Source organism: Drosophila busckii, chromosome 3L (assembly GCF_011750605.1).
Source record: "Drosophila busckii strain San Diego stock center, stock number 13000-0081.31 chromosome 3L, ASM1175060v1, whole genome shotgun sequence".
Taxonomy (NCBI): Eukaryota; Metazoa; Arthropoda; class Insecta; order Diptera; family Drosophilidae; genus Drosophila; species Drosophila busckii.
Window position 1 is genome coordinate 3,826,591 of NC_046606.1, and position 20,332 is coordinate 3,846,922.

The window sequence follows — 20,332 nt, forward strand, 5'->3', positions numbered from 1 at the left end:
TATTTACGATTATATGTAAGCTATATAATTAGCGTGTTATGCAGTGCATGCCAAACTGTAGCAATTTTACTTCTTTGGGGTGCCAAACAATATATTTTTGGATAAATATAAATTTAAAGCACAGGTTTAGCTGCTTCAAATAAAAGTAAACCCTCTCTATTCTAAGCAGTTCTAATAAGCTCGAGCCTAGGGCCTGTGTATACTAATTTTTTAGGGTAGTTGTCTCTCTACTTTGAATGGTTTAGAACCAAGTTTATAAGCCAATATCGGATTGAAACCGATTTGCAGTTGTTCAACATATAAGAATTAACTAAAACTATCAAAATTGTGCATACTGCACAAACTAAAAAATATACAAGTTGCTTTATAGTTGAACAAGCATAAAATTCATTTTGTTAATAGACTTAAACTATAGCCTCTGAACTTAGCCTTAAGTAAAATAAATATTAGAAATGCGAGCTCTAACTTATAGTGAAATATTTCAAATTATATGTTTTAAACAAATGCAGCTAAACCTGTATTTTAAACTAGGATAATACTACGTTTCCATTTTGACTAAATTTTTGAATATGCATGTGTTTGTTGTTTAATAATATATGCAGTTATGTTTTTCAGTATATAGTTATTTAAATCTAAGGCTGCTGCTGCTGCAGCTGCTGTTTGAGATTCTCGGCCAGTTTGCCAGTTTCCAGTGGGCCAACTATGTTGCGTAAGCTATCAATGCTATTGCGCATCTTGGTGGCCTGAAATTTGGGGGGTAACTTGGGTGAGCCGCCAACGGAGGCAAATGCAAAGGTTTTGTACTCCTGTTGCAGCATTAAGTTGTTGGAAAATATGTTTAATTATATTGTAGTATTTATTTGCAAACGACAAAAATGAAAAGTTAAAAAAAAAACAACAAATAAAACTTCAACTTAAGGTATGCGTATGCGTATATATAAGCTATATAGTTATATAGGGTGATAAATTCTTCAGATGCGTATGTATATAAATAAACTTCGAGTTAACAGCAAAACTTAATAACAAAAAACATAGTTTAATTATATAAAAGAAAGGAAACTTAAAACTGGCGACGCTCCAGCGCTCGTCATGTCATGTTGAGTGGGTTGGGAGTTTGGGGATGGCGGGTTGAAGTAATTGCAACTTCAATTTACCTGATTGGCGCTGGGCGAATTCGCCTCACTGACTGCAGACGGCCCTTGGCCCATATATGACTGGAATGTGGCCGTGGCATGTTCGCCACGTTGCGAGCCACTGCGCGTGGAAACTTTTTCCTGCAGCGAATTGAACGTTTTGGACAGCCAGGGCTGCCAGCTATTGCGATTGGTATGCAGCTCGCTGAGCGTATTGCTCAGCTGGTGATTTAGATCCTGATTCTTGCACTCGGCTTCCACCTGTGCCAGCTTGGCTTGTGCTAACTCCAGCTCCAGCTCACGTATGCGCTGCCCAGCAACATTAATGGGATCCAATGGGCCCAAGGCGGCCTCCTGTGTTGAACGCGATGGCAACGAATGACGCTGTGCAGCATGCGGCTCCACCTTGTTATCGATTTGTTGCAAGCACTGCGTGCATTTGGAAACCGTGTTCTGTAAAATAAAATACATTAAGCAAATAAGTTGCATAAATAATTAATGCAACTCACCATCACCTTGCCCAGCGTTTCATTAAGCGTATTCATATCCTGCTCTTGACGCTGTATTATCTGCTTGTATTCCTGTATAATGCCTGTATGTTTCTTTTCTTTCTCCACAGCGCGCTCATTGGCCACTGCCAGCTGCTGTGTCAGCGACTCAATCTCTGCCTGCAGCTTGCGTCGCTCTTCGCCAAAGCGACTCTCATATATTTGCGCCTCCTTCTCCAAGCGCTCCTTGTGCTGTTTCTTCAGCAGAAACTCTTCTTCATACTGCTTCAACTTTTTTATCTTACGCTCGCATGTTTGCTTCATTACCTTGCGCGCCTGACTGGAGCTGCGACACTTTTTGGGCAGCGTTACTCTAAAATATTTGAGTATGCCTTCGAAATCAAGCTGACGCAAGTCCGCTTCACATATCGACAGCAAAGTCACTGCCACCTGAAACAGCACAGCCAAGCCGTCTAGCAGAAACACATCCAGCACATGGAATACAAAGCAAAGCGGAAAACGCGCTGTGTAGAGTGTAAGGAACCACTGCGAGGCATACATATGAGTTTCAATGCCACAGGCGGTAAAATGTTCATGCAGCTTGGGCAGCTGATCCTTAATGAGACGCTCCAGCTGATACAGACGTAGATAGAGCACTTCAAAGCCTGCTTTATAGAGATCACGCAGTCCATAGTCGTACATCAGCGATACCAGCACACAAAATGCATCCTCCTCGGGCATCTATAAAAAAAACTTAAGCATAACGCGCAGCTTTTAAATTTCAACACTTACATGCAACAGCAAGCTGGCAGCTATGAAACTCAAGCCTTGGCAATAGCCCACTTCGCTATCATAAACTGCATACGCTTTGGACACTTTGAACAGCGCATCCTGTCCAGAGCCGCCACTCTCCTTGAAACATTTGTGCGCTGGAAAAGTGCGATGTATATCACGCTGTATAACCGTCTCGCATTTAGTTTCCTTGGTTATCAGCGTCTTGTACATGTCATGCATTTCCAGTTTGCCCTCCACATTGGCCAGCTTTTGCCAGATTTTCTCACGCAGCGCTTCGGGCACGCCCAGACGCACTAGTGGCGCCAGATTCTTGGGACGCTTCTCGCTATCCCACTCGCGCAGTATAGGATCCCATTCGTCCAGCGTATCCTGCGAGCAATCCTTTGAAACTTCTCCAGTGCCGCTGAGCAGCGGTTCATCGCCATCGCTGCTATAGTCAGTAGGGCAATCATCCTCTATGGAGGCTATGGACGAACTGCGCACAATGCGCGATAGATTATTCATGCCCAGCTTTAGCAACGAAGCTGAGCCTTGCTGCACTGGCGCTGGCTCATTTATCTCCTCCGAGGGATCAATGCTGTTCACCTTCCAGTTGAGCTCATCGGTGCGCTTGAGATGTAAATAGAAGCGCAAGGTCATGGGACGCTTGGACATAAAATGATCCATGATGCGCATTTCACTGGCAGACTGTATGGTCACTGGTGTTTCTATGACGAATCTAACGGGCTCCTGTATGCCACGCATTACAATATCCACAGCCACAGTCAGATTTGTTTTGGACGTTTCTAAATTCAGCTGCTCGAAAGCTTTTTCCTGCGATTTCCATTCAGCGCGTATGGCATAGGCATTGAGACAACTGCTGCTGGCATCCGCCTCCTGTCCAGCGCTTGTGACATAACCCATGTTGAGCATGTCTATGAGATGCATATCCTTTTGCACTACAAGCTTGCCGGGCGCCACCAGCACGCCAAAGCAACGCTCTATATACAAAGGCTGCAGCACATTCGAGGCTGTTTGCTTAACCGTAATGCAGACTTCCTTGTCCGTATTAGCGCGCAGCTTGAAGCAGCCGCGATCACGTGGCACGGCTGCATAAGAGTTCTTTGCCACCTTCTCTCTGATCTCCAGCGAAACTATAAACTCATAGCCTGCTGCATTCAAGGGATTGCCGCTTACATCGGATGTAACAGAGTTGACCATATCTACAGCGGAGGTCAAGCTGCAACTCATGCTGGGCGCATAAGTTTGAAAAGCCTTTTGAAAGCAGGCTGCAATTAAATTAAAAGTATTTGTCATGCCTGCAGCTTTCTTTTGCAAGTTTACGACTCACCGCTCACTTGATTCACCGCCTCAGGTATGTGGCAACGAAATACATGGCATTGGAATAATGCATCACCATGCAGCCAAGTAAAGGCAAAGCAGCCATTCTCAGCTGTGTCCACAGGTCCGCGATAATATAGTATTATGCTTGAGATTTCATAGGTAGCGATAATCGTGTTGCTTTCTGCATCATGCAAACTGTGAAGTAATTAAAAAGTATTACAAATTGCTAATCAACAAATTTAAATGTCAGTGTGTTATATATAAAACGTACACCACAAGACCATCGGAGCAATTGGGTATGCTGACTGTAATCTTAAGTCCCACAGACTTGGAACCGCTGTTAAGTTCGCTCATAATGCGATACACATCTGTTTCAGATTTGGGTGCATTAATATTGGCGGCACCCAAATAGGTAACGCCAGCAAAGATAGTGCAGCCCTGATCGATTTCTGAAACTAATTAAGAGCTTAGTTGAGCGTATAATGAGATACTGGGCTTATAACTTACCCTCCTCATCAGTAGTGTCGCCCTTTTCTGGTTTCATCGCATCCTGTTTCTCTTCAATGCAAGCAGGACTTGCATCTATGCAATCATAGAAAACCGATTGACCCACACGATTATGCTCCGAGCTGGACTCTGCCTCAGACTCGGCTTTGGGTGAGAAGAGCGAGCATTTGAGACGCATATCGCCGTCACCAGAGCCGCCGTCGTTGAGAGTTTTACGTGCTGGCAAGGGCAGCGTAAGAGATTTCAATTGTTGTTGCTGTTGTTGTTGTTGAGGCTGCTGACGCGTCTTCTCGTTGACAGCTGCAAATTGTAATTGAATTGGAATTATGGATATTTTACGCTTTTATTTATGCTCTTTGCAACACTTTTTGTTTATTTTGTTATTTGTTATTGTTGTAGTCATGACAGCAATTGGTATGCTAAGCCCGACAGCTTGACTAGATAAGATTGCGCTTGCGACTTAATGGGCATTCGTGGAGAGTTTGCTTCTTACACTCGCTCCACACAATTTAGAACGCTCTATGCGTGTGTGTGTGTGTGTGCACAGCTGCTGTTGCGGCACAACTGTGCGCTCGCTTGCATATCTTGACTTACAGTGACAACTAAGTATTGGCACATATTTAAATTAGAATTGTAATTCACTGTTTCTACATTAGTGTATGTCTACTGTAGTTTGTATTTTAAAATTTGTTTATTACTCACCACGCTCCAGCTGTAGGTCGCGCAATGCATCCGTCATTTCATGCTGTATATCGCTCAGATTGCGATTGTGTGTGTCCAGTGTGGGGGAACGATCGCCTGCACCGCCATCAACTGGCGTTGCGCCTGGCATTAGACTTGTCGTTGCAGCAGTTGATGGCTCCACTTGCTCCAGCGGTGTCGCCACATTGCTATCCGTAACAATTTCATACTCTCCACTTGTCGTTATGGAGGACTCCGAGGACTTGGTGCTCAGATTATCATCCATTTTCACACTTTTACTTCGAAACTTTCGTTTTCGTTTATCTGTATGCTGTGCTTAGTTATTTCTTTGCCTATTTTCTTTGCGCTGGTAAATTGCGCATTTTCTTGCTATTTTAAATCAAGTTCAATTGAGTTTGATTAAATTTTGTATGCTACTTTTTCAATGCAGCTCCATTGTTTGGCTTTTTTTATATGTATGTTTGCCTTTAATCGATGACGAATCGTTAGCTCTATTTGTGGCTTACGGTTTGGGGGGCGTCTTGTACGCTAGGGCGTCACATATATGTATGTCTTTGTGTTTGTGTGTGTTTGTTTGCTTGACACAATAACTACACAGTTTATAGAGTGGGGGTGGGTATGGGTCAATAGTTTGACTTCTTTATGGATTTTTCAGCTTCTTTACAACAAGCGCTTTAGACGCACGCATTTCAAGTTATTAACGATATGTTGATGTTTAACTATGCTTATGTGCAGTTGTTTAACACTTTCGCACTTGTTAACTAAATAAATTTGCAAATTTTTTCAGCAACAAATTTGCTTGCTCGCTTTGTTTACATATTTTTGTGACGGAATTCGCAACACTGTTGAGGTATCGATGTCGGTTGTGTAATGAGTACTTATCGATAGCGGTTGGCGTAGCATTATACAACACTTACTTTTAGCGCGCTGACTGCAACAAAAAACGTGCGCGTGTTTTGCTTGATAAAAAATTAGTAATTTTCCAAATTTCCGTAAACTGTTTTAACTATTTCCCAGCTCCTACAAGATGTGGCCACGTTTTGGCATTAAAATTGGCAACAGCACGCTATGCATAGCTTATGTAAAGGCCGATGGCAAGGTTGAAGTTATAGCCAACAAGCAAGGCGATCGAGTCTCTCAGGCCTGCGTACACTGGGATGGCGATTCGGAGATTGAATGCGGTCTAACAGCCAAACAAAAGATGGCCACACGCCCCAAGCAGGCAGTTGCGCACAGTTTTCAGCTGCTGCAGCCCGAGGAGGACTTGACTGAGGACAAATTGACAAGCGCGCTAAAGGATGTGCCCTGCGACTATGACAAGGAATCGTTTGTGTTTCGCCTGGAGCATACCATACCTTCAGACAAAGAGGATCAGGACGATAAGATTGTCAGCAAAGAGTTGAGTGCCGTTGAGGTTACTATGCAGCTGCTGCGCGCGGAACTGGAGCTGGCGCGCCAATTTCACAATGATGCTGACAAATCGCCCATCGCAGTGCTATCCATACCTAGCTACTATCCTGCCGCTGCCTACAAGCTATTGTCCGATGCCGCTAGCGATGCTGGCTTCCATGTGGCGCAATTGATAGTTGAACCCACGGCTGGACTGCTTTGTTATGGTCTAGGCGAGCAACAACAGGAGAAGCGTCAGCATGTGCTCTCTATAAAGTGTGGCGGACTCTACAGCGACTTTGCCTTGTATGCTGTGGAGCATGGCTACTTCATTGAGCTGGCTACGTTTGGACCCTTTGCCATAGGTGGACGCCAAATCACCGAGGCGCTGGTGCAGTTCATCTGTGACGAGTTCAAGCGCAAGTATAAACTAGATCCGCTGGAATCCCGACGCTCCTTGGCCAAAATACGCACTGCAGCGGCCAACTGCAAACATACATTAACCACAATGCCCTCGACGCAGTTGTATATCGACTCACTGATGGATGGCGTTGATTTCAATGTCCAAATGTCACGCGCACGTTTTGAGAGTCTTATACAGCCCGTCATCAATAACTTAATGCAGCAGCTGGGCGAGTGCTTGGAGCGCGCACAGCAGGAACGTCCAGAGCTAAAGACCATTGATCACATAGTGCTGCTGGGTGCCACTATGCAAATTCCCAAGCTACAAGCGGCGGTAGCAGCACGTTTCCCAGATGCCAAGCTGCACAACAGTCAGTCCACGGATGAGGTGGTTGCCATTGGCTGTGCGCGTCAAGCTGTCTATCTGCTAGATCCTCAACAGGCTCAGCTGGATAAATCAGATGACTGCATGCTCGTGCAGGATGATTTGTACATCTGGCATGGCAATGACGAGTCCAATGCCCAGCTGGTGCTAAGCAAGGGCAGCATATTGCCCGCCAAAATAAAAGTATCGCTGCCGCAGTCGGGCGAAGGTGATGCCGTTGAATCCTTGGGCTGCTTCAAGCTGCGCACTGGCACTAGCGAGATTTCCGCTCAGCTGCCAGAGACTGCGGCACCCACCACACAGGATGGCCTCTTCCAGCTGGAGGTGGAAGTGGATTGGGATAATAAGGATGGCAATATTGTGCCACTAGTACGTCTTAGTTGCATATGAGATGATTACAAATGTAGTCTATTTATTTGTTGGTAGCCTAATACGTATTGTAAACGAGCGATTAAACTCAATTTTAAATGCGAACAAATGTAGCCAAGTGTATTCTTAATTTAGTTGCTAAAATTCCATGCTCTCTGTTTTAAAAGTACGCTCTAGCTTACGCAGAAACTCTTCAAAGACCACGACACCCTTAAACATGCTGGTCTTCTTGTGATCCTTGATGCGACTCTTATCCTCTGGCTTTTCTATATAGCTCTTGGTCTTATCATCATAGGCATTGATTTCCTGCAGCAGTTGCGTTATATTAGGCACTGTGGTGGGATCAAACTTGGCCACAGCATTGGCGCTAAAGGGCACGCACACTTTGCCTGTGGCAGGATGTATACAAAACGGTGCCTTGAGCAAATGATTGAAGCCCTTGGTTACATGTATGTCCAGACGTGGATAGAGCAGGCAAAGCTGCACTTCTTCTACAATATGTTTAAGCTTACGACTCCAGACATTGGCAGCGCTGGTGCGCATGGAATTGGCAAAGCGCACAAAACTCTCCCAGATTAGCTTGGAATGAGCACCATCTTCATGTGATTTCTTTAGATAGGCGTCCATTTCATGCCTTGCAGACTCATCGCTTATTAGAGCTAAAAGCTTGCCAACACCCTTGGGTGTGCCAAAGAGATTTTGATCCTCCAATATAATCTCCTCAAACATGGGCTCCACAAGCTTCAAGGCACGCTTGACACTATGATGTGGTTTGTCGCCTATGTTGACCTTTGCTGTATTGTTGCTATAGCTAGTAATGTTCAGATATTCCGCCACTGCACCACGTGCTCTGGCATCCAAAGTACGTGCTGTATAGTCACAGACCCAGCCGTGCACACCACGACGTCCAGAGAACACCCAGAAGATGTGCTCAAAGCCAAAGTCCTCTCTAAGCGCTGCATCCAGCACACGCACTGCCAGCACCATAAATTTCCAGCACTTTATGCAAATGCCTGCGCCGGAGCAACAGTTGCGTATATCATCATAGTCTGTAGCATCTATATCAAAGACTAGTTCGCGCTGTATAGGAACCAACGAGGTAGGCACGGCACGCATGTTTCTAGGCCTTGAAGACATCACCGGACCTATGTCTATCTTAAAGGGATTACGCACGCATATATCCTTTTCGAACTCCGCTTGGGTATCATAGGATTGATAGCGTATGTAGATATCATCATGTAGCGTATAGGAAATCTCACGATTGAAAAATATTTGCTTGTCCACTGTAAAATTGTAAATTTAGTGAATGCTGCTTCTTCAAATTTAAATTGAGTTCTTACCGTTGCCATAGCTTAGCCAACGATAGAAGGGCTCATGTGGAAAAAGTCTTCTATAGTAGACAGGCAGCATATCCGGCAGTATCGCAGGATCATAGGTAGACACCTTTTGCTCATTTGGAGTTGTCTCCTGTGTTGTTTCTTGTTCTGGCATGACTTAGTGCTTATAGTAAAAACTGCAAAGATATAATTTCAAGTTAGTCAAGTTACAAACCTAGCAAAGCACAGCACCATTTAAAGCCAATATTTTTAAGTTACAATTTTTCTTTTAATAAAAAATGCTTGCAAATTTTCTCGTCGAAACCTTATTGCTATATATTTATTAAATATATATAATTTTTTTGTTTTGTTTTTCAATTGGGTTTTTTGGTTTTTTTGTTTGTTTCTTTTTTAAAGAGAAATACACGTTTTGAGCTTAAAATATTTAGATATTTTAACGACAATTACAATTAAAAAATTTACGTGGCTAAATTGTCAATTGAGTGGGTGAACTTTAACACAATGAATGGAATATAAGATAGTATCGCTTTCGAAATCATATATATGATGTATATACGTATGAGTGTCTGATCAATTTGCTTAGCAGCTAGAATATTACTATATAATAATGTAACTACTAATTATATTAAGCTAGGTTAGATCATCATTTTGTTGTTGTTTGTTTTCTTTAAAAAGTGTCTGAGTGTTGCGGAGGCTTAGGCGACTGTGAGTCGAATGTCCTGCATTTTGTGCTGCTCCCAGGACTGTGGTGGCTGTCTGGGCGGTGCGGTATTATAAAGCGTAACCGATGCTATATGATTGTTGGGCATAACCTCGAAGATGAGATCCTGGTAACCATAACAGAAGGTTGAACCAAAGGGATTCGCAGTGTTGGTGGAGCTGGCACGATGCAGCACCACAGGACGCTCCGAGGTGACCAGTGAGCCGCTAATCTCATTCCACTTGGTATAGGCAGTTACGTTAACATGATCCTGTTTGCTATCACATTCGCTGGCATGATCCGTTTCTAGCTGAAATTGGAATTCGCAGCGATGGTACATATTGAAATTAAAGTGTCCCGGATAATTGGTGTGCAGTATAAACTTCTTGCAGGTCTGTGTGCGTGCATCGAACAAAACATCCAAGCCAAGCGTAAAATAGTTAAAGAATATATCGCTGCGTTTGCTTTGCACCTGGCGATTAACACTCGAGCTGTGTATTTTCATTTTGTCCTCGCTCTTGAAGAAAATTCGATTGGGTGCGCCTAGATTTGTGGCGACATCCTCGCAGCTGTCGCCAAAGAGCAGCTCACGTGTGAAGCACTGACGACGCGGCTCCAAGGCACGACCCGAACCCTCGGTGAAGAGTTTCAGCTTGAGTCCCTCGGTATGACCATAGCTGCTTCGAATCACAGTTGCTGATTCCAAATACAATTGTCGATAATAGCAGGGCAGCGGCAGTGAAGGTGCACGATTCTCTGTGCAATTGCTGCCCGCATAGAGCGACATTTTGGATACCACAGGAGAAGCGCCGTTCAAAAATACCAGAGAGCTCATGCCATGTCCATAGCCCGGATGCAGTTTACTGTCCACGGGAAAATAGAAGCTAAGTCCACGAAAATGCAAGGCAAACAATTGCTTGGCAGCATCATATACGCCAGGATGTGTGGCGCCGAACGAATGTTCAATTTGTTCTATGCTTGGCAGCACTTCAGGTGAGTTAAAGTAAACGCCACCATATTTCAGCTTCACCAGCTTCATATTGAACACTTCGATGGTCTTTAGGCGTTGCACAACTGGATCAAATATCAAACGTAGCCCGTCCTGCGGCAGATTGATTATAATGTCCACGCCCAGCGGATCGGTGTCGGAATAGAGCACCTGCACACCTTTTATGATGCCCACCTGGGATTGTATTATCGCTATGGCCTGTGAGAAGTGCATGCCCAGCACAAACTCCCAGGCTTCACAGCCCAGCGAGATTTCGGGCAGTATCTCCAGGTCCAGCATATTTTCTATAAGAAAATTCACCTAAATTTAGTTGTTACTAATTTGCATTTGTTATTTTGCCAGCTTTACTGACCTTGATATGTGCAATCAGCTGAGCCTCACGAAAATAAACGTAATTTCGTCTTTTTTTTTTATTTGTTTTTGTTGTTATTGTTTGCTCAAAGTTCTTTTCGCCACAGCAGGTTCTTATTTCTTTCAAATTGAGATTGATTGATTTTATTTTTTATTTATTTCGTTTTGTTTATTTAGATTATATTATTGAAAATAAACTCTATTATGTTTCGTTTTTTCTAATACACAACTTCGAACAAAGAGAAAAAAAGCAAATGCGCAGCAGAAATACAAATGTAATGTAATAACAAAACCAGAATGTTGCCAGATCAGTCGAACAGCTGATTTGCGAAATTTCTAAACACACCCAAAAGGTCAACAAAACATTGAATGTAAGCTTGAAACTACTAAATTTACGTGCTTATTATAAAAAACTTACTTATTAATTATAATTATGCTAAATATAAGCAATTAAATTTAATTTGTTTTGGCAGGCGACAATAATAGTGCTGCCACCACAAATGTGGCGGTAGGCAACTAAACAACATTTCCCGCTTACCTTAGTTGTGTTAATTTTGGAATGATTTCAGCGCACCACCAAGCTTTTCACACTTTAGAACGTTTATTATTTCACGCAGGTTACTTTTTATGTATTTAATTTAACAATATATCACTAAACTTCTATATAATTGTCGGCGGCCAACGCGCTGCGTTTTTACAACTTTTCACAATGTGACCAAATTGCTGATGTATCTCCCGCCAATAATGGTTATCGATTTAACAGTCTATCGTATCGCGCGCGGTAAGATCCGTTATATTTGTGCTAAAAGATTTTATTGCTAAAAGTTGTACAAAATACAATATTTATTGTATCGCGCGCGACCAAGATCCGTTATAGTTCTGTTAAAAGGTTTTATTGCTAAAAGTTGTACAAAATACAATACTTAAACACGTAATACGCATATATTACGCGCGGGGGCCTAAGATCCGTTATACATGTGTATCGCGCGGGGCTAAGATCTGTTACATTTATGTGAACAAGTGTTTTTTTTGCTAAAAGTTATAAAAAAATACTATGCTTAAACACTCAATACGCCTTGTTCAGGACAAGTGGCGCCACATTTGGTGCACCCAAAGTTCGCGTCTGTTAGTAAATTCGCACTTAAACAGTAATAACAGTAAATATGACCGCAGCCCATATGATGGGGCAAAGTGGGGCGCTCCCCGCAGTACGTGCAGGTGCTGTTGGTGGTCAGTTGGACTGCGACAAGTTCTTTGCTGACGCTTTCACGTCGCCGACTTTGCGTAGAGTCACCGTAGACTACAGATTTCAGCAATCTGTTGATTTTGCGGAAATTGATGATGGGCAGCAAAAGGCCCAGGATTTCCATGAAGCCACCCCACAGCAGCTCACGTGTCAGGTACTTGTAGCCTATATCCCGACGCTGGTTATTTCTCAAACTAATATAATCCAATCCCAACAGAAAGTCAAGAAGCGCGGGCTTGCGTCCAGTCTTCAGAAAGCGAAAATAGTTGAGCACATTTAAAACCAATGCGCTGTGCTCAACCCAAGTAATGGCCTGGCTGAACCACTCGACGCGTTGTGTTAAACGACGCTCCTCCCAGCTTTTTATATAGCCAGGGAGCACTGTGAGTGCAAAATGCAAAGCCAAACGAGAGACTGTTAACTTTTCTGCATCGTAGGAGAGCACGAGTAACTGTTGACCAAATGTGGAGCAGCGTTTGCCCACAGAGCCTAGCCAAATGGCGGATTGTATGAGTAAGTCCAATTCTGGTTGTATTTTTAGAAATAAGACGGGCTGTGTAAAATGAAATAGGTTTAGCCAATTGTTAACACTTGTTGTTGTTGCTGTACTCACTGATATGGCTTGCAGATTCTCAAGTAGATTATCGCGTATCATGCGTGTTATATCTTTATTTAGATAAATGGCATCTATCTGTAATTGAGTTATGTTATAGGTTGCTTTATATGTATAATTTACAATTTACCTGATTGACGCGCGGCACATATTTATTTTTTTCCAACATTTTTGTTTACCATTTGTACTCTGCCCTAGCGTTATCAGCAAACAGTGTGTACACACTGCGCTAAAGATGAACAGCTGAGCGGCAGTTAACAGCTGTACACTTAACAGCCGCAGCTTAACATCTAAGAAATGAGCAGCTATTAACATAGCAGCGCTGTTAAAAAGTAACCAATATTTAAATACAAACTGTGCCATACTCCTTGCAATGATTTTGTTAATTATTATCTTTAAAAAAATTTGAATCCTAATACTTTTTCTATATATAATAATATACAATGACAGGCAATGCGCCTTTAGCTGTTGCTTTGTTAGCTAGTTAGGATAATTAAGCTGTCCACTATTTGGTCATTTAGGAAGCGTTACGATTGAAATTACATAATTTCAATTCACACAAACGCACAACTTGTTTGCAAGGCGGAAAATGTGCACAATTTTTAACTATTAATGGCTACAAATGTCTTATACGACGCGTAAGCCAAACCAGTTGGTACACAAGTCAAAACCATAAAAGCGATGCCAAATGGCAAGTTCAATGGTTGCAATAATTAAACGCTTATTTTTTTGATTTTATAAAAAGTACATAATTCACATATTTCTTTATTACACAATTTACAATTTACAGTTTGATAAATTCGTCTGAGTGAATGAACTAGCGTATGAGAGAGTACAGTTGTGTTGTGTCTGTGTGTGTGTGTGTGGTGACTAAGAAAAAAACAGTTAGTTGGAAGAGTACAGTTAAGAAAAGTATTTGCTATCACAGAAATAAAATACAATACAATAAACAAAATGTTACAATGAGTATTATGAAGTAATATATGTATGTATATGTATGTAATACATGTGCCCTAATTACGAGATATGAAGCTGATTACTTTACATTGTGAAAACGAATGATGAGGCTGCCGCTGCATGCGAATTTGGCTAATTCTAGTGAACAGTTTAATTGTTTTAAAACATAATTATGGTCTGGCATTAGTTGCTTGTTGGTTTTAACAGAAAGTTATTGTTTTGCTTGTTTAGTAATGATGCTCGTGATGATCGTGTATTTCCTCGTGATGATGCACTGGCGCAGTCTTGTGCACGACAGCATTGAAACCGTTATGCTTATCGGCAGTGTAGTCCACGGTGCGTATGGAACCATCGGGCTCCACCAGCGAGTATTGTCCCTTAACGGTATCGCCGTCGCGTGTCTCGTGCTGTGACTTTACGTCACCAGTGTGAAAATCATTGACGCCATATTTGAAAGCATACTTGGGAGGTGCCTAACGGGACACGCAAGACATAATTTAAATATACATATGTTATAAACTTACTGCTACTTACATAGTAATCCACATGCTCATCGTGGTGAGCATGCTCATCGACCTCGTAGTGAGGTGAGATTTCATGTCCATGCTCCTCGCCCAATGAAATGCGCTCAAGCTGATGATGCTGCTCGTGTCCGTACTCGTGTATGGGCTCGTGGTGCGACACATGCTCATAGCCATCATGACTCTGCTCGTAGTAGTGATGGTCCACCGGATAGGCCAAGCTCAGGCATAAAGCCGATGCAAAAATCAGATACTGTAATTGCATAATTGAGCGTCAGCGTCAGTTGCTTTGCCTAATTGTTTTGTTAACATGCTGAGTTAACAGCAATTAGCGTAAGTTCAACAAGTGCAGCAGTTTGGGGTGTGGGTGGGAGTGTGCTTGGCTTAAAACCACTTTTTTCTGTTGTTTTTTTAATGAAGTGTTAGTTGTGGTTTTTTTTTTGGCTACTGCTTTTTATGGCTCACTGACTTAACCAACGCTTTTTGCTTTGAGTGTGGTCAGTATTTAATTAAATGGCCAGTGGTCTTGCACAACTTTTGAGGAAAAGGTTTAAATACTACTGTTTTTAAAAAAGCAATTGTTGAACAATAAGCGCTAATGAACCTATAAACAAATATAAAATTGCTAAAATAGCGCAAATTCTAAAATTTGTAGCAATATTTTCGCTTGCTTAGTTTATTGCTTGCAGGATTTTATCACAACACTTGATCCTTTGTCATAATCACTTAAAACACTTGCAATTTGTCTTTATAGGATCGACACTTTTATGCTTTATCCTTGTGTAACTGCATCCTTTTTGTCTTGCTCACCTTAAAGGCCATTTTAATATATTTTGTCGATCACCAAATTTTTGTTTTTTGTTTTAGTTTTTTTTATTGTTAGCGACGTTCCACGAGCTGCACGCAACGACTTTTCACAACTGAATAATATGGTTGCAACGTGAACGCGTTGCTTTTATATAGTTAGGAAGAAAGTCCAACTAAGCGACGCCACTGCGCTGCTGCTGCCGCCGTCGACTGCAGCGCTGGCGTCTGCAGTGAGCGGCGGCGAGTGCAATGAAGATTTGGTAAAAATGTAAAACAGTTTAGGCCAAGTGGAGTTAGTTAAGCTAGGATTAGGCGCTTGGCTTAGTGAGTCATGATGTCTTGGCTTAGTTTATGCATAATAATTTTTTTTGTTTTTTTTTTTTTTGGTAGTTGCGGTCCATTGCATATTTCTCTATTATTAAAGGCACTTTTGCAAAACGTCTGCGGTAAACGCAATTTGACCCAAATATTTGCATCTTAAGCCAAAGCTTTGGCATGAATTTGATTTGCATTGTGGCCAAGACTCGTTATCGTTTAACTTTAACTGTCTATAAAAAAAGAGCAAACAAAAAGTAACTTTTGTAATATTTAAGTGTCTCTCGGCTTAGCTTAAATTTTTCATTGCTTTAAATCAAAGTTAAGTGCAACAACAGCACATTGAGAAATTGAGACCAATTATTTTGCGTCAATTTTCAATTGAACGATTTTTTGGAACGTTGTTTTTATTTTTATTTTATTTTGTGGCTGTCTAATTAGCCAACGAAGCGTAGACGTGTGTGTAGGTTTTGGTTAGAAGCTTCAATTAGCTGTAACATATTTAGGGTCTTTAAAGCCATTTGGCAATTGCTTTAATGGTCTGCAATAAGCGGCTATTGCTACAGCCTTGAAAGGCTTGAATAATGCGACAGTAAATTGAGTTTACGCTGAGATAAATTTCAAATGGATATTAAAACGCTGCATAAAGTTAGTTTGGTTAATTAAATTTAAAGCAATATATATTTTTAATAGCAAAGCATGCTTACAGTTTATTTGTTTAACTAAAAAATTTTAACTATGCTCAGATTTCATAACAAAATAAACCGCTGCTTTAAAATTTTAACATTCTCACAACACTTTCAATATTTTCATTGCACTTCGAACTGCCTTTTTGTGAAGCTGTGAAGCAGCTTGTGGCTGCTCTATTTTGTCTGCCATGTTTGCCAATCACTATTGAATTTATTTTCATTGCATTTGGCAACATCATCCACTTGACGTATGGCAAACACTTTTGTTGTCTACACAGGTTGATGTACGCTTAAATGCAGTCACATATTTGTTTTAATTGCTTTATTTAAAGTCGACAACTACAACTACGACAAGCTAAATAAGCAAAAAGCGCAACAACAACAGAAATAAATATTTTTGTTTAGTTTTTTGTTGATGTTGATTACCAAAAAGCAAGCAAGAAATATGGCAAATCAAATCAAATGCTGCATTATGGACTCTCTTACACTCTAAGTGTGTGTGTGTGTGTTTGTGTGTGTGTAACAGGTGGAAAATATAACGCAAGTCGGGGCTACGAACTGTAGCATGTCTCTTTAGTACGAACTGTATCTGAAATGCATTTTGCAATTTGGCGAAGCGACGCAAATTGAACGCAATGTTGATACAATTTTACACTCAACTCGGTTTTCTATGCATTTTCTTTTTTTTTTTGAAAATGCTTTGGCAAGTGTGCAACGACTAAATGTATGCCCTGTAGCTAAACGTGCTGGAATTTGACTTAATATAAGCCTAGCAGCTTTCTGGACTGACTAAAGCAATTGCATAAAAGCTTAGACTGCTGATTAATTTGATTATAAAGCTAAGCAAACGCTTCTAAAGCTTATTTTAATTTCTATACTTTTAGTAATAGATTTTGCAAAGTTTGTTGCCATTTTAAATAATTTATTGAAGCTTTAAGCAGTTTTTGAACATTGCTATAGCTAGAATAAATGTATTACTAAAACATCTATTTTAACTTTTTTTTAATATTAATAATTAACACTAACTAAAAGATTTATTTTTAATAATTAACACTAACCCAGACCTGATTGGGTTTTCCCAATCCTTGCAACGAATGTTGGGTCTGTTTAACACTCCCAATCAATAGTTTATCAAATCTAAAAACAAAAACATAATTTTAAATAATTTTTAAATTTAATTTTAAATATATTTTGTAATCCTTTTCTTTTATTGTCGACTGTCCATAGTTGGCATTAAATAAATAAAAGCAAATTTGATTAAAGGCATTAAATAATCAATTCTTAAAGGCTGCCAGTTGAAGTTAAATTTTAAATTTTTTTCTAACATAATTTTTAATTAAATTTTAAAGTTGTTTATATTTAATTGAAAGCTTATATACCCCCCTTGCTGAGCTTTAGTGCCGCGCACAACAATAACAGCGAATTTTTTGGCTGATTTTACAGTCTATGCTAAAGTTGTCGTCATCATTGCAATTGCAGCTCACACACATGCACACACACATATTTTCTACATTTTGTTGATGCATTGAAGCTTAACTGTTGTTGCTAGTTGGCCCCAACAGCAGCAGCAGCAGCAGCAGCAGCAGGTGTTAATTTTGAGTGCGCTCGCTTTTTAGTTTTGTTTTGTAGTTACTTTTTTTTTCTTTTGGCCACTCAATCAATTTCCATGCATGAAAAAAAAGTGAAAAGTCAAAAATGCAAGTCAACGAATTTTTTGTTTTTTGATTTGCGCTGTTTTGTGGGCTTGTGGCAAGTAGCACAGCTGGCGTTGCAATTACCTAGTAACTCATATTTACTGTTTGGACATTTAGTACATGCATTAAGTGCTGCCGCTGCTGTGCATAAGCAATCACGTTGCAAGTTTGCCTGTTGCAAAGTTACAGGTTGCAAGCTTGCCCCGCTGGCTATTGCCTGTTGCTCTGGCATTTGACTGCAACAACCAACAGCAGCAGCAGCAGCAACAACTTTTTTTGTGTCTCATTGTTTCATATTTATTGGACTTGCTGGGCGCCTAACGAGCGTGCATCTTTGCCTAAAGTTGTCGTGGGAATTGTTGTTGTTGTTGCTGTTGTTGCTGTTGTAATGTTTATCCTTTTATGCAGCACGCTTGCGCAACAGCAACCACCATTGTTGCTGCTGCTGCTGCAGTTGCACGTAATTGAAAATTACATTTCGAGTGCTTAGGCTTGAAAGCCGCTGGTTTCATGGCATAATTTTATTAGCTGCAATTTATATTCATTTATTTGAAGGCAAAAGCCAACCACAGGCAACTATTGCTAATGAGTCTGCGTTAGCGCAAATCGTTTGTAGCAACAACAACAACAACAAAAGCTACAAGAGCACATTGAACTTAACAAACAAACAAACGCAGCAAGTGCGTTGATTTGCTTAAGTTTGCAGCAAACATGTTATAAGGCGCTGGCAAGTCAACGCTGCGTATGCGTGTTATGTAGAGAGGCAAAGCAAAGTTAATTAGCTAGCAGCGTATTGATATTTAATAAATACTAAAAGGCAACAGTAAATGTATTTAAATTAAATAAACAAGAGCTGCTTCTAAACTTTTAGTATAATTTCAATAGAAGTTTTTAACACTTTAAATAGAGACTGTAATAATTATGTTTATTAAAAATTAGGCAAATTATTTTTAAAAATTTTATTTCAGCTTTAAACTTTATATTAATAATTATACTTCAAGTTTTATATAAAAGTAAGACCACAATTTTTATTTTTGAATTTTTTAAGCAGATTTAATAGCATTTTTGAATTATGGTAAATAAAACTCTGAGCGTCACTCAATATTTGATAAATGAACATGCAAAGTTATGTAAAATTGTATAAGGCTTAGGCTTAGGCTTTGGCTCAAATTTAATGTTAGTTTGCTACATTAAAAAAATCTATATAACACTTATGTGAGCCACAAGTAATTAGTTTTCATAAGTCTGGCAGTCTGGCAACAATAGACATACTAAGCTGCTTTGGTTTATAAACAAATAAATATACAGTTAGCTAGAGGGAGATAGCGCGAGTGAAAGATACAGCGGCTGTCATCGATTGTTGTTTGGCTTGGCAGCTTGTGTCGTGTGCAGAGTTGACATAATAAATAGCTGCTGAAATTAATTAAATGCAAATTGCGCGAATCACATAATCGCAATATACGGAAAAATATAGACAGCCAGCCGACTGCAGCAGACTTTTCATTCAATTGCAGCCAGCCACATGCACTAATTATAAACACCTTAGACTTTTCACACATTTGAGGAAATGCAAGAGCGTTAGACATGCTTGTTTAATTAGTTGAGAAAATTGCAGTCAGATCAATTCGATTTCCTACTATGACTGACTTGGCTTAAAGTAGGTTAAATGCTTTTACCTTAATTTGCTGGCCAGCTGGTTAGGATTTTTGTTTTGATTTGAGCTTGTCTTTTTTTTTTGGTTTTTCCTGCCGAACAATTAACAACTTTTCAAGCGCGCTTCAACCGGATATTATGAAATTGACCAGTTTTGGCCAAGTCAAGCCAAGCCAGGCCAGGCTTGGCTCAAATTTATGCAACCGGTGCACAGGCGGCTGCTAATCAAGTTGTCAGCCATGTCGTTTTGGCTATAACATTTTCCACTCAATAACGCGTGATCTATGCGTGCAGGGACAATATTTAATTTATTTTTTGTTTTTTACAGCTCAATTCAATGTTAAGTTGAAGTGCAGTCAGCTGTGCGTATACGTAATATGCGCTCACTGCGCTCTCTTTTTTGGCGATTGCATTAGTTTGAGTTTCATTTAGTGATTACCTCAGCCACAGTCGCTGCAATTAGTTAATGACCAAATATGTATGCCACAAAGCCCAGCAGCAAGTAGCGTAGCAACAATTTAATTAACATACAATAAAACACTTGAATGCATATGAAAGTTGGCAACAATGCAACTGGCGCCGCCGCCACGCCCCCCCTGGTTTGGCCATAATCAAAAGCGTTATGTACGCCAACTCTGATTTAATTGGCGAAATGCTTTTGCTTTTTTACTTAGTCTGTCTGCTGTGCATTGAATAAACTTAGAGCAATTATGATTGAAAGTTACGTTTACCTGATTGATGAGGTCTGTGTGTGTGTGTGTTGAAAGACAAAGTAAATTAATTGTCAAACAGCAAATAGTCTGCTTAAGTTGCAAAAGTTACCAAAGATTATTTAAGTTGTCAATAGGTAAAAAGTTTGCTATGCATCTTTTTTTTAAGCTGCAATTAAAGCAGCAATCGTAAAAAAGATTTATGATGCAGATATCAAATTTTTTTATAGACTTTAG

The 20,332-nt window shown here is 40.4% G+C and overlaps 6 protein-coding genes across 9 annotated transcripts; 1 reads left to right on the forward strand and 5 right to left on the reverse strand.

The window, feature by feature from the left end:
- Positions 1-29: 29 nt before the first annotated feature.
- Positions 30-5,751, reverse strand: LOC108600266 (rab GTPase-activating protein 1-like). Its single transcript, XM_017987722.1, has 8 exons — positions 4,949-5,751; positions 4,247-4,546; positions 4,011-4,194; positions 3,747-3,934; positions 2,414-3,684; positions 1,643-2,362; positions 1,155-1,586; positions 30-806 (listed from the first exon to the last, which is right to left on the reverse strand). The coding sequence occupies exons 1-8, from the start codon at positions 5,211-5,213 to the stop codon at positions 633-635; spliced, it is 3,534 nt and encodes a 1,177-aa protein (XP_017843211.1). The 5' UTR covers positions 5,214-5,751; the 3' UTR covers positions 30-632.
- Positions 5,752-5,861: 110 nt separating this feature from the next.
- LOC108600584 (heat shock 70 kDa protein 14-B) lies at positions 5,862-7,602 on the forward strand. The gene has a single exon (XM_017988258.1). It carries the CDS (start codon positions 5,976-5,978, stop codon positions 7,512-7,514), a length of 1,539 nt encoding a protein of 512 aa, XP_017843747.1. The 5' UTR covers positions 5,862-5,975; the 3' UTR covers positions 7,515-7,602.
- A 14-nt stretch (positions 7,603-7,616) lies between these two features.
- Positions 7,617-11,593, reverse strand: LOC108600585 (DNA primase small subunit). Of its 2 annotated transcripts, none has more exons than XM_017988259.1 (3): positions 11,429-11,593; positions 8,834-9,006; positions 7,617-8,776 (listed from the first exon to the last, which is right to left on the reverse strand). In XM_017988259.1, exons 2-3 carry the CDS (start codon positions 8,982-8,984, stop codon positions 7,632-7,634), a joined length of 1,296 nt encoding a protein of 431 aa, XP_017843748.1. In that variant the 5' UTR covers positions 8,985-9,006; positions 11,429-11,593; the 3' UTR covers positions 7,617-7,631. The 2 variants fall into 2 exon arrangements, with proteins under 2 accessions (XP_017843748.1, XP_017843749.1); XM_017988260.1 differs by lacking the exon at positions 11,429-11,593 and adding an exon at positions 9,062-9,082.
- On the reverse strand, positions 9,233-11,053 carry LOC108600587 (UPF0183 protein CG7083). 2 transcript variants are annotated; one of them, XM_017988261.2, is made up of 2 exons: positions 10,892-11,053; positions 9,233-10,823 (listed from the first exon to the last, which is right to left on the reverse strand). In XM_017988261.2, the coding sequence occupies exon 2, from the start codon at positions 10,816-10,818 to the stop codon at positions 9,526-9,528; it is 1,293 nt and encodes a 430-aa protein (XP_017843750.1). In that variant the 5' UTR covers positions 10,819-10,823; positions 10,892-11,053; the 3' UTR covers positions 9,233-9,525. The 2 variants fall into 2 exon arrangements, with proteins under 2 accessions (XP_017843750.1, XP_017843751.1); XM_017988262.2 differs by having other exon boundaries at positions 9,233-10,839.
- Positions 11,594-11,772: 179 nt separating the features above from the next.
- LOC108599150 (peroxisome biogenesis factor 2) lies at positions 11,773-13,020 on the reverse strand. Its single transcript, XM_017985938.1, has 3 exons — positions 12,880-13,020; positions 12,750-12,827; positions 11,773-12,689 (listed from the first exon to the last, which is right to left on the reverse strand). The coding sequence occupies exons 1-3, from the start codon at positions 12,916-12,918 to the stop codon at positions 11,949-11,951; spliced, it is 858 nt and encodes a 285-aa protein (XP_017841427.1). The 5' UTR covers positions 12,919-13,020; the 3' UTR covers positions 11,773-11,948.
- Positions 13,021-13,498: 478 nt separating this feature from the next.
- Positions 13,499-15,138, reverse strand: LOC108599068 (cuticle protein 7). Of its 2 annotated transcripts, XM_017985849.1 has the most exons (3): positions 15,038-15,138; positions 14,241-14,480; positions 13,499-14,179 (listed from the first exon to the last, which is right to left on the reverse strand). In XM_017985849.1, exons 1-3 carry the CDS (start codon positions 15,047-15,049, stop codon positions 13,934-13,936), a joined length of 498 nt encoding a protein of 165 aa, XP_017841338.1. In that variant the 5' UTR covers positions 15,050-15,138; the 3' UTR covers positions 13,499-13,933. The 2 variants fall into 2 exon arrangements, with proteins under 2 accessions (XP_017841338.1, XP_017841339.1); XM_017985850.1 differs by lacking the exon at positions 15,038-15,138 and having other exon boundaries at positions 14,241-14,492.
- Positions 15,139-20,332: the final 5,194 nt, after the last annotated feature.